Below are 11,994 nucleotides of genomic sequence, written 5' to 3'. Positions count from 1 at the left end.
CAGAGGTTGGGGCCATCCTGTGGTCAGTGTCACAGCTGAGGTGGAGGGAACGATGTCCGCTTATCTGTCTGCCACTGTCTCTAACCCCATTGACCTGGATGACAGAGAGATGATTTCTCCTGGACACGGGTCTGTGTTGCTTCTTTCATCTCAATCTGACCTCTAATGTACCTACCCACCCCTCTCTCAAGCTTCCATTTGAACAATCCCTTGATCTTTGGATCCCCTTCCGTATGAAATTCCAGGGGGGTTGTTCCTGTGTTCTTCACTCACTGATGCTAAAGCTGCCTGTGAGGCATTCTGAGTGTCCCCCTCCACAATAAGAGGAGTCTACTGGCTGGGTGTCATGGCCTCCAGCAATCTGAGCGAATCTGCAGTGAAGGAATACTGCGCCGACCGCTGTCCGTGGTGCTGAAAGAGTCACCATGGAAGTCATGCTACGGTTTGCCGGGGACATCGACGTAGAGCTTGGGTACCCACAGGCCTCAGAGTGAGCCTACTCTTTGACTGTCCCCTTATTCTCTGTGAATGAATATGGAGGGTTTGCAGGGGGCCAAGATTTCTGGGCTCTAAGGGTGAAGTAAGCAAGGGAGGAGAACTGGGCTCAGGGGAAGAGCCCCTGGCTTTTTCCAGGAGAATGGAATGGGAAGAAACACTTTGGGAGGGAAGAAGGGTCTAGAAAGGGACAAGGGAGGGGGTAGAGAAGGGCTCATCCTAGTTCGCCCACTCTGATTCAAGTTGAGAAGCTCTGTGTGCCCCAATGTCTCCTCTCCCTAGGCCAGCTCCCACTCCCCTTGCCTCCCACCTCCGTGAAGCTATTTTTAACTGTGCAGAACCAAAAATAGCTTGGCAGCAGCTTCAGGCCGTGGGAGAGGAGCTATTTATATCACCAGTGACGGTTCCGAAATAGCAAGCAGGAGGAGGGGGGCGGCTGGCACACTAGAGAGCTCCTGGCCGCTGCTAAAAATACTGGCAGTGTGAGTCATCCTGGCCTGGCTGAGTCACCCCACTCTCTCCCCCAAGTGGCAGGCAGCAGCAGAACAAGCTAAGAATTAGAAGCCTGAGATGGGGGAGGCATCAGAGCCTGCTGGCTATGGGAAAGTGGGCAAGGGAGTAAATTGGGAGAGGGGCTTTGGGGTGAGCGTGTAGAAGGAATGGGAGAGCAAGCCTCTCAGCCAAACCTACTGGGCAAGCGTGCAGCATCCTCAGCTATGCACTACTGCTCAAGGATGCTTGGGCAATTGAAGGAAAAGAGCCAGACTCTGTGTGTGTGTCTGTGTGTTTGTGTGTGTGTGTGTTCATTTGACTGAGACTGTGTTTGTGTGTCCTGTGTGTCTGCCTCCAAACCTGTCTGGACGTGGTTGTATGTCTACATCTCTATCTGTTTGCATGTGTCTTTGTAGCTGCGAGTCTGTACCCCTGTATATCTATGTTTACCTATGCCTGCATCTATGCTTGTCTTTTTTTTTTGTCTCCAACTTCCTATGTTCTGTGCAGTTCTATGTTTGTGCCTGTGTGTATTTATGTCTACAATTTTCCATATGCCTTTCTGTCAGTGTCTGTGTTTGTGTCCATATCTGAGTCTGCCCTGGGTCTTTCAGCATCTGATGGTGTGGTGGGATGTACATGCGTCCCCAGACTCAATATAGCTTCTGTTGCCCTCTCTGAGGTCATCCGTTGGGTTCCTGTACCATCTATATCTTGCTCACCTCTTTCCACCTAACATCTTCCCCTCTTTCCAAAGGCCCCCTAACCATTTGCAAAGCTCTCTTGTTGCACGCAATCTCTAGTAAAAACATGGAGGAAAGGAGCCCCACATGACCTCTCCCTTTTCTCTTGAATCATCCTGAATTCTCCCTGGCCTGCAGGAGTAAGTGGTTTTCCATCACTCCATATTTGGAGAGCTGAGAGAAGAGAAGGGCTTTCTTTAGTTCTAAAAAAAAAAATTCCTGGTGTGGGCACAGGCATGTGTAGCGCGCATGCACACACACACAGGCGCACATACACATGCACGCACACACACACAACTGAGAGAATGAGAGAAAAAAATATCAAGGTCCCTTCTTTACTGAGACGAGCTCGCATCTGTTGCCATAGCAACCCACCCACTCCTTCCCCGAAAAATCACCGAGAAGAGGTGATGGCATCGAGGAGGGATTGGCTGATTCCTTTCTTTATTATTTTTTCCGAAAAAGGGTTTTTGTAGCAAAAACAGGCCGTGAGATCCCTTGCCCCTGTCTTGCATAGCTTTATTGGGAAACTGGGGGAGGGGCATCACCCCCCAGCCTTTATCAGAGAAGAGGAGGTGTATCTTTTCCAGAGATTTGGAGGAGGATTACCTCCTGGGAAGGAGTTGAAGGGTGGGTGAGGAATCTGCTTCTTCAGAACAGCATGGAGACTCCTGGCTGCTAGTCTGGAGATTTGGAGCAAGGATCTTGACAGAGGGCTGTCAAAGTGTGATCTTGTCTTGCTCTGGACAAATGTGTCTATGAGAAAGAGAAAGGGGGAGGAAGGGAAGGGAAGTGGGGAGAGACAGAAAGAATATGAATGAATGAATCACTGAATGGGGCTTCAGAGAAAATGACAATATGCCAAAGGATGCAAGCTTGCAGTAGTGGTCAGACCAGACAGGTGGGCAAGATGGTCCAAGAAAGATGCATTGATGCAATTGGTGGTGCTGCAAGTTACCAGTGAGACCACAGCTGCAACTACTTAACTTATGGCCATAGGTTAATGTTCCAGAGGAGCACTGAAGCCCATTTTTCATAGTTCTATTCCCAGCCTGAGTCTCCAAGGCCTCCTCCAAAGCCTGGCCACCAGCCACTGCAGCCACATCACTCTCTCAAGTGAACTGTAGCTTGTTGCCAAATGACTGGATGGTGGAAAGAAAGGGATTCCTTGTTTCCTCCCGTGCTTGGCTTGCTACAGAAATGGGGTCACTTGGGGCTCGAGCTTGGAAAGACAGATGAAGAATCTGACCCTGGAGAGAGACACCTTCCTTTCTGGCAGGCTGCTGCTACCCTCAGCAGGCAAGGGCATGGCCAGCTGAGGTTGGCATGGGCAGTGGGTGCAAATCCACTTAACGTTATGAAGCAGAGGGACAAAAAGACTTCAGATTTGCTCTGGCCTGTTAGACACATTCTCACGACAAATCTGGCTGATATCATTATTGTTATTTATATACAGTCTTGCTCTGTCATCTAGACTAGAGTGCAGTGGCCTGATCATAGCTCACTGCCACCTCAAACTCCTGGGCTGAAATGATCTTCTGTGTCAGGATCTCGAGTAGCTGGGACTACAGGCATAAACTACTACACCCAGATAATTAAAAAAATTTTTTTCTGCCCAGGCTGGTCTTGAACTCCTGACCTCAAGCAATCCTCCCACCTTGGCCTCCCAAAGTGCTGGAATTACACATGTGAGCCATGACACCCAGCCTTGACTGATATTATGATGCTCATTTGATAGATGGTGAAACAAAGGCTCAGAGATGGATAATGACTTAATCAAAGTCACACAGCAAGTCTGGCAATGCTGAGCCTCACCCCTAGTTCCTGCTCCCAACCCAAGCTTTCTCTTTTGCACCACGTGATAGGGCTAGGGTTGACAAACTATGGACTGCAAATCTAGCCACATCTAGCCTGCTGCCTCCTTTTGTAAATAAAGTTTTATTGGAACACAGTCACATTCATTCATTTACTCATTGTCTATGGCTGTTTTCACATTACAATGGAAGAGCTGAGTAGTTGCAACAGAGACCATATGGTTCAAAAAGCCTAAAGAACTTTTTGACATTTTTTTACTAATTGATTCTTTAGAGAAAAAGCGTGCCATCCTTAGACCAGAGGATGAGTTCACACCAGGAATATCTCCACTTGTTTCTCTTTCTCACCCAGAAAGCTCTCTTAACCCAGGGTATACCAAGCTATCATTTCAGCCCCCTTTACTGTTCCAAAGGCCATGGAGAAGTAGTGCTCCTGGACAACTTAAAGGAGGAGAGGTGGGAAGCCCAATGGGTCAGCCTCCTTATTGGTTTCCAGCCCCTTTTGTGGCTGTGGAGATGTACCCTCCCCATGCAGGATGATGCTCCACTTCCTGCACCAGGAGTTGGAACAGGCAATGAGGAGGCAGGGTACCCCATTCCATCCCTATTCCAACCTTAGTCTTCAGGACTGCATTTTGGGCAGGGGGGTCTCAGGGCTGGTGATTAACGAATTGTCAGGAAGACAAAATTTACATATGGGAGGAAAAGGAAGGTATTGTGGGATATCGGGCCTCCCGAAGCCTCCAGTCTGACCCAGGGGGGAAGAATCTCTCTATGCCTTCTCAGAGAGGTTGATTAACTTGCCTAGGATCACACAGCTAGAATGAGATAAATCCACAATTGAACCCAGGTTTTCCTGACTTCTACTGTTTTTTTTCTAGGTTGTTCTTTTGAATTGGTGGATTTGAAACCAGGGAAAGGTTTTCTAACAGATTCCTAAGCACCTCCCCATCCTGCGTCCATGGCTCCGCGGTCAGTGCAGTGAGAATAGGAAACCCACGCAGAGCTGGCTTGTGCAGTGACCGTGTTGTCTTCCGCTGCATCTTAGCAAGCTGTTTTCCTTTTCCTGAGGCCTTTTCATTATGCTATCACTCCCTCAATTCTACTTGCACATGAAAGCATTCAGAACATTTTATCTATTTATGGTTATGAAATCAACAAAGCTCATGTAAAGAGGGTGCAGGCTGGCACCCACGCATCGAGACGGCCAGAGCTGGGTGAATGAGCTGAAAGCCAGGAAGGTGAGGGACATAGAACCATGGAGGGGGTGGGAGAGGGAGAGTAGAGCCCAGGTGGGAAAAGATGAAACTTTTGTGGGCAATGTCCTGAAGGCAGGGCTGAGAGAAGAGGACGCAAGGAATGCAGTGAGGAGCAAGTCAGAGCAGCCACATTCCAAGAGGGGAAAGAAACCTAGTCAACTAAAGCCACTTTTCAAATGCAGAGCAGCGACCAATACTCTTGACGTGCCCTGGGGAGGCTGGAGGAGGCGGATTTTCCTCACATTCATTTTCAGAGTCCTCTCCACCACCACTCCCAGCTGGCAAATTCTGGCCCTTCTGGTCCTCCAGTGAGGTCCGGGGACCCCCTCAGTGCCCCCCAGCCCCTGTGCTTCCTCGTCACCGCACTCTGCACCCTGCATTGTCCCTGCATGTTTACTTGGCTGTCTCCCCTACCAGCATCTACAACTGGTCTTCATGTTCCCAGCATCCAGCACAAGGCCTGGCACAGGGCAGGGGCTCAGGCGTGTAAGTCATTCATGCAACAAACAGCTGAGGGCAGAGTTTGTGCCAGCCTCTGCAGTGATGTGATGGTGCCCACAGACAGCTGGTCTTGGCCTCATGGAACCTGCAGGCTGGTGAGAGAGCAAGGGGTCCATCCAGCCACTTCAGTGGGATACTGCTGTCAAGGAGGCATGCTGGGAGTTTGGGGAGAGCAAAAGGAGGGGTGACCCTGCCTGAGGAGTTGGCACCGGCCTCCCCAAGCAGGTGCATTTGAGTTGAGCTACTGGTGGCAAGTCATTGTTGACTGGGCCAGGCTGTGCTGGGTGGGTGGCTGGGTGGACAGAGGAGTGTGGCCTCATAAATGAGATTCAACACAGTGCCAGGTAGCCACAAAAGAAGCCACTGTAGCTGAGGTTGTGTTAACAGGGACATGCAGCAAAAGTGGAGAGAGGGCAGCCTCTGTCAGGGCCAGGAGTTTTGGCTCTAGGACTTATGCTATGGGTCCAAGCCCAGCCTTGAGCAGAGCAGCCAGTGAGGAGGAGCCAACTGCACCCAGGGCTGTGAGGCAGGGCCCAGGCCATCCCCCAGGCCTGCCTCTGGTAAGCCCTCCAGCCTGTCTGGCCTCATGCAACCCCTTGCCTCTCTTCCAGCTGCATAAGCCTTCTTCCAGTCCCTGGCCTGCCACCCTCCCGGCCGCCACAGTGCTTTTGCACATGCTGTTCTCTCTCCTGGGGTGCTACTGCCTCTCTCCTCTGCCGAGTTCTTCCTATTTTCCCCTGTTAGTTCAGCCTAAATATCGTCTCCTCTGGAAAGCCTTCCCTGACATTACCGCTGAGGCCAAATCCTCAGTTACAGGTTTGCAGGCACCCCAGGCCTCTGTTGGCACTTGGTGAAATAGCGATTTAATCCTTTATTTTGGTGAGGAATTTATTGTCTCTTGTCCACTAGACTGTGGTCACCATGGCAGGGACTGTGACTGCTTTGCCCACTGTCAACTCCAGCGTAAAGTGCTTCATAAACATTTGTAAGAATTTTTTAAAAGATGGAAGGAATGGAGAGATGTTCCTCAGAGAAGAGGAGGCTTGAGGAGGTGGTGTGGCATTTGCAGATGTTTGAAGGACCATCAAGAGGCAGTGGGAGAGACACGGTCCACGTGGAAAGGCCAGCGGGAGGGGATGTACCTGAGGCAGGAGAGGGTGGCGGGGGAGGAGAATCTGGGCTGAGTCCTGCCTCCTCCACAGACTGCCTTTGTGACATTGGTCAGTTAAGTGACTTAACCTTTTGTGCCTCAGTTTACCGATTTGTTAAATACAGAAGTGGGGAGAATGATGGCACCCCTATCAAGGGACTGATGTTAGCATTAAAGGAGTTAATTAGTTAAAACACTCAGAAAATGCCTGATGCATAAAAGGAGCACAAGAAATGCTCACATGGCAGAATGTTGGTCATTATCTTAACTTTATGAAAAATATAATTTTGAACAAGGCTATGCAGAGATGGCAGGGGCTGGTTCAGGAGGCAGCACATGTCCTGGCACTGCAAGTGTAGAAATAGCCTGGGTACCCACCGGCAGCTTTGATCCAGGCCAGGTCTGAGAGCACCAGATGGAGTAAACCAGGCTAAGGCTGCAGCCTGGAGAAGTGGAGGGATGCACATAAAGTGCCCCTCAGGGCTCTGGCTCGGGCCCCAGCAGGCTCCTTCCCCGGGCAGCAGCTGCCCCCTCCACTGCTCACCAAAGCCAGAGACGGAGGGCCCGGGCCAGGCCCAACACACCCTTCTGGTGCTCAGCAGCCCAGCTCCCCTTGCCATTCTTCCGGAAGCCGACCTGACCATGTTCTTCCCAGCTTAAGACCCTTGTGGCTCCCATTATCTCCCATTACTAAAAACTCCTCCAGGCTGGCACCTCCTTTCTTCCCCTTCCACCCACAGATGCCTCAGCCTCCAGAGGCTCCAGCTTCAAGTCTCTCCTTGTTACTATCAGGGCACAGCTCGTAACATAGGAGTTTACAGATGAGGCACCTACCCACACCTTGTGTACCTGATGAGTGTATTAATTCATGAAAACCTCACAGCAGCCCTATGACATGCCAGCCATCATTACTCTCACAGGCCCTGGGCCAACAGAGAGGGAATCTACAGGGAACAGTCCAGGGGGTCCCAGGAAAGACTGATGGGATTTAAGGCTCCAGTGGTCAGAGAGGGTCAGGGACTGGGCCGAGGGGCAACAAAGAGGAGACCCCCACGAGCAGGGAGAATGGTGCTCCCCATGCTGGGGAATGCGGGAACCACAGGGAGTTGGGTGAACCGTGGTGAGCAGGGGAGAGTGACCCTTACGGCTGCTGATGGAGCAGCTTCTGAAGCCAAGAAGGGCTGAACACTGGTGGGAGGGGAGGAGCACCAGGAAGCTTTGGTGGAAAGGACCATCGGGTTGAAGGGAAAGCCCCTGAATTGCCATCCCTGACAGGCTGTGAGTTGGGAGAGCCTTCTGCCAAGGAGTCCAAGGTCCAAGAAGAAGACGAGCTGAGCTCAGTCTAGATGTCAGCGGATTATGTTTGGTGCAGGGGAATAGTTCTGAATAGGAGCAGCGGAAGATGCAGATTCTGTTCCCAGCTCTGCCACTAGCCTGCTGGGCGTGTTCTGCAAACCTCTCTCCCTCCCTGGGCCTCAGTTTTTGTATTTGCAAAATGGCAGTGGGTCAGACCCCTTAGCCTCAAAGGGCCCTCCCAACCTCTGGCACTTGAGCATCTCTGAGCCTGCTGGGCCACCTGTCCCAGTGCCTCTTGGGCTTTGGAAGTTGAATGCTGCAACCCCAAGCCCCAGTTTCAGGTAGGGATGAGCCCATTGCCCAATGCTGGGGTCCGAGTGGGCCTGAAGGCTCCCAGAGGACCACGTTCTCAGCCCTGGATGGGCAGGGACCCTGGAGACCTGGCCTGTGTGGACACAGGGGAGTAAGTACTGGGACTGAGCCTGTAGTTTTGCTTCTTCCACCCAACCCGTTGGGGGTCGTTCTCACAGCTTGGTGCTGGGTACACCAGGGGACTCACCATTGGAGGGATCCGATGGGTTCCAAGGTGCACAAAACAGACCCCCAGCTCATCCTCAGGTGGTCTACACAGCCTGTGGCTAAAGCAACTGCTGTCTCCAGCACTTCTTAGCTTCAGTCTGGTGAAAGGAAGAAAGTCCCCTTGGCAGTGTCTTACAGGCAGTCATAGAGGGACCCCACAGCCTGGCCAAAATGCTCAATTTCAGAAAATCCCAGACTCATAATTGGAGTGACGGCCCTTGAAAGATGGTCTTGGATGACTGAGACCTAATGCAGAGAGTGGAGTGACCCAAGTGACACACGGCCAGCACTTGGTGGAGGTGGACCCGGACCAGGTCCTTGGTTCATGGTGCAGTGGCCATGTGGGCCTCCCACAGGCTGTCCTCTGGGGCCCAGGTGCTGAGGAGCCTGGGCCAGGAGGCAGAGCTGTAGGTCCTAGTCTTAGCGGCACCCTGACTTGCTGTGCGACCTTGGCGAATTGTGTCTGAGGGCCGCCTGAGTCTCCCCCTCTGCACTGAGGGCTTGGCGCTGGGAGCAGACGCTCTGTTAAAGCACCATTCAAGGTCCCAGGGCTAGGCGCTGGGAGTGGACGCTCTGTTGAAGCACCTTTCAAGGTCCCAGGGCTGTACCAGAGCAGGAACTTCTCTCCTTGCCACCCTTGGAGCCCTCAAGTGCTGCTTGTGTGTTCGGCTCCACCTCTGGGTCCCCCATCCCGGTCCAGAGACCAGCCCAGAGATGTCTGGAATCCACGCAGCTCCTTGAGAATGGTCAGGCACTTCTCAGCTGCCCTCCCAAGTCCCGGTCAAACGCCTCCAGGAAGTGCTGCAGGGAGAGAGCAGAGGTCAATAGGACCGGGCAGGGGGTCCAAAGGGCTGGGTCCACTTGACTCTGGGGAGCCCTGCCGGACCCCTGCAGGCCACACCTACATCCAGAGGCCAATTGGTCCTTGTAGGCAGTCTGGGGAAATGTTTGGTTCCAGAAAGTTCCAGAGCTGGTGGCTGCAGGAATCCTTCAATGGAGGCGATGTTTGCAAGCAGCAGCAACCTAGTTGGTCGGTCGTGGAGTCCGTGGCATCCAGAAGCTTTTCCAAAAAGTCCGCCCAGGTCCAGACTGTGCTGGGGAAGGAGAGGCAGCTGGTGCCATGACAGAGGTGTCCAGCCCCTCTGCTTGGTGCAGGGCAGGGGCTGGAGACTGGCACACGGGGCTGGCTATGCTCAACCATAAGGAATGCCTTGACCTCTGGCCAGGAGGTCAGCATCTGTGGGTTCTGGCCCATGCTCTTCCTCTAGGAACGTGCCATGTGGCCCTAGTCAATCACTACTTTTCTCTGGGCCTCAGTTTCCCTTCCAGTTTAAGGAGGGGGTTGGAGCAACTGGTAAGGGGCTTTCCCAGGATCCTAACTCTGCTCCAGGCTGAGCTCAGGGAGAAAAAGTTTAAGGGGTCGGGGGGGGCCTGGAGGGAGGCAAAGGTCTCCAGGGTCCCATGGTGGCCCCAAGGGTAGTGAAGTCCTCACCTGGTGTTTTCACCCTGTGGCCTTGTCCAGAGAGGATCCCCGAAGGCGCTAGGCCTGGCATCTCGTTTCTTTCCAAGGTTTGGACAGAAGTCTCCCCTGTTGGAGGAGCAGGGCGGGGGCGAGGGGCAAGGGCAGGACTTCCCTTCTCCCTGGTTGAAATGTCTCCATAGAGGGTGGGGGGCGCTAAGATGGGGGTGGTGGGGGCGTGTGGCGCCGGGGACTCCCCGGCCCGGCGCGGGGCTCGCGGCTCGGGGGCGGGGGCAGCTCCCAGGATCTGGTGGAGCCGCCACTCCGCCAGTTGCCTTAAAAAGGCGCCAGCGCGCGCGCATCAGCAGAAGGGCTGCGGCTCTCTTCCAAATTAGGCAAGAATTGGGAGGCCGCGGGAGACTAGCTGCGAGAAGAGCGCGGACGTCACCCGGGGCCTCCCTCTCCCTCCCGCTCCCCGCGCCTGCATCACGTCCCCATGGCAACGGCGTGCCTCGGCAGCGATGAATGAGCCACTGCGAAGACAGGCGCGCGCCGAGATGCGCGCCCCCTCCGCCAGGCGTCACGGCCCCGCGGCTGCCCAGGGTAAGCGGGTGCAGCCCGGCGCCCGGAGGAAGGGATGCCCCACTCAGATTCCCAAAAGCCCAGGACCCATTCATTCCCAGCTGATCTTGTTGTGTCCCAGGAGCCCGGGGAATACTCCGTCCAGGGGTCCTTGACCCTCTGGTTCAGGGCTCCCTGGCTCCCAAGGCCCCCCTTACCCGGTCTCCGCTCTCCCCCGGTCAGCCCTCTGCTCCCCAAAGCCTGCGGAAAACCAAGTATTGTGTGGCTTAGCGCCACCGCGTGGCCGATTGTGGGGCTGCGGCGGGCGTGCTTGGCGGCTGGAGTCCCGCCGTCTATGTCGCCCTCTGGCGTCTGCAAGAGGGGAAGAGCATAAAAGAACTCAGCAATTTTCACACCAGAACCCTGATTAACGCGGGACTCATTCTTACCACTTACGATTAACTTGTGATCAATCACACTTGTGATTAACGTTCAGCGAGCGCGCTCCATGTGTTAGGCACTTGCTACGTGCTTTCCTCGTATTACTCCATTCTCACAGCAACTCTGTAATGCAGAATATTAATATCATTTTATTTTACTTATTTTTTGAGACAGGGTCTCACTCTGTCATCAAGACTGGAGTGCGGTGGTGCGATCTCAGCTCACTCCAGCCTCTGTCTCCTGGGTTCAAGCAATCCTCTCGCTTTAGCCTCCTGAGTAGCTGGGATTACAGGCGCGCACCACCACACCCAGTTAATTTTTGTATTTTTAGTAGAGATGGGGTGTTGCCATGTTGCCCAGGCTGGTCTTGAACTCCTAGACTCAAGCAATCTGCCTGCCTCAGCCTCCCAAAGTGCTGGGATTACAGACATGAACCACCGCTCCTGGCCTATTATCATTTTAAAGTGAGAAAAACTGAAGCCGAAAGAAGTTGTGGCTTTGCCTAAGATCCCAGAGCAGCACGGGGCAGAACGGCCTCCTGCACTCATGACTGTGAAAAGTGCTCTTGGGCCCTTTCACTTCCACACCCCTTGTCTCTTTTGACCAGCCTCACAGTCTCTTGAGATAAGCAGGACAGTGAGCATTAAAATCATTCCCATGTACAGATAAGGAGACTGAGACTGGGAGAAGTGAAATGGTTTTCCGGAGGTTTCAGACAGCCAAGGGTGGAACTCAGGTCTCTGGGCCTCTGACCCAGAGGTTTTTAGGATGAGGTAGCAGGGTGAAAGTGAGTCCAACACATCTCTGTGAGCCCCTGCTCCTTAGGATGAACGAAGGAGCCCATCCTAAGCTACTCCACCGTTAACAAACCAAGCAGCCCACAGTCAGGAGAGGGTCAGGGGGTCTCCCTATCTTCCAGCGTTTTGGGTGTTCATAGGAGCTAGATGCTCCAGTCTCTCCCCCTCCTCCCCAATTATCAATATCTCTAATTTTATTTTATTTTATTTTGAGATGGAGTTTTGCTCTTGTTGCTCAGGCTGGAGTGCAGTGACACAATCTCGGCTCACTCACTGCAACCTCCACCTCCTGGATTAAAGCAGCTCTCCTGGGTCAGCCTCCCAAGTAGCTGGGATTGCAGGTGCAGCTAATTTTTGTATTTTTTAGTAGGAACGGGGTTTCACCATGTTGGCCAGGCTGGTCTCAA

At 53.1% G+C, this 11,994-nt stretch overlaps 1 protein-coding gene across 9 annotated transcripts; it reads right to left on the bottom strand.

Annotated features, from left to right (window-relative positions):
- Positions 1 to 2,141: 2,141 nt before the first annotated feature.
- LOC103783334 (uncharacterized) lies at positions 2,142 to 10,613 on the bottom strand. Of its 9 annotated transcripts, XM_063608203.1 has the most exons (5): positions 9,822 to 10,557; positions 9,235 to 9,423; positions 8,915 to 9,130; positions 8,310 to 8,427; positions 2,142 to 2,486 (listed from the first exon to the last, which is right to left on the bottom strand). In XM_063608203.1, exons 1-3 carry the CDS (start codon positions 10,463 to 10,465, stop codon positions 9,088 to 9,090), a joined length of 876 nt encoding a protein of 291 aa, XP_063464273.1. In that variant the 5' UTR covers positions 10,466 to 10,557; the 3' UTR covers positions 2,142 to 2,486; positions 8,310 to 8,427; positions 8,915 to 9,087. The 9 variants fall into 9 exon arrangements, 6 of the variants coding, with proteins under 6 accessions (XP_063464273.1, XP_034788971.1, XP_034788972.1 ...); XR_001338626.5 differs by adding an exon at positions 10,568 to 10,613 and having other exon boundaries at positions 8,310 to 9,423; positions 9,822 to 9,917; XM_034933080.1 differs by having other exon boundaries at positions 8,915 to 9,418.
- Positions 10,614 to 11,994: the final 1,381 nt, after the last annotated feature.

This window comes from Pan paniscus, chromosome 9 (genome assembly GCF_029289425.2).
Source record: "Pan paniscus chromosome 9, NHGRI_mPanPan1-v2.0_pri, whole genome shotgun sequence".
Lineage (NCBI taxonomy): Eukaryota > Metazoa > Chordata > Mammalia > Primates > Hominidae > Pan > Pan paniscus.
This window is presented reverse-complemented; position numbering and strand designations above follow the sequence as displayed.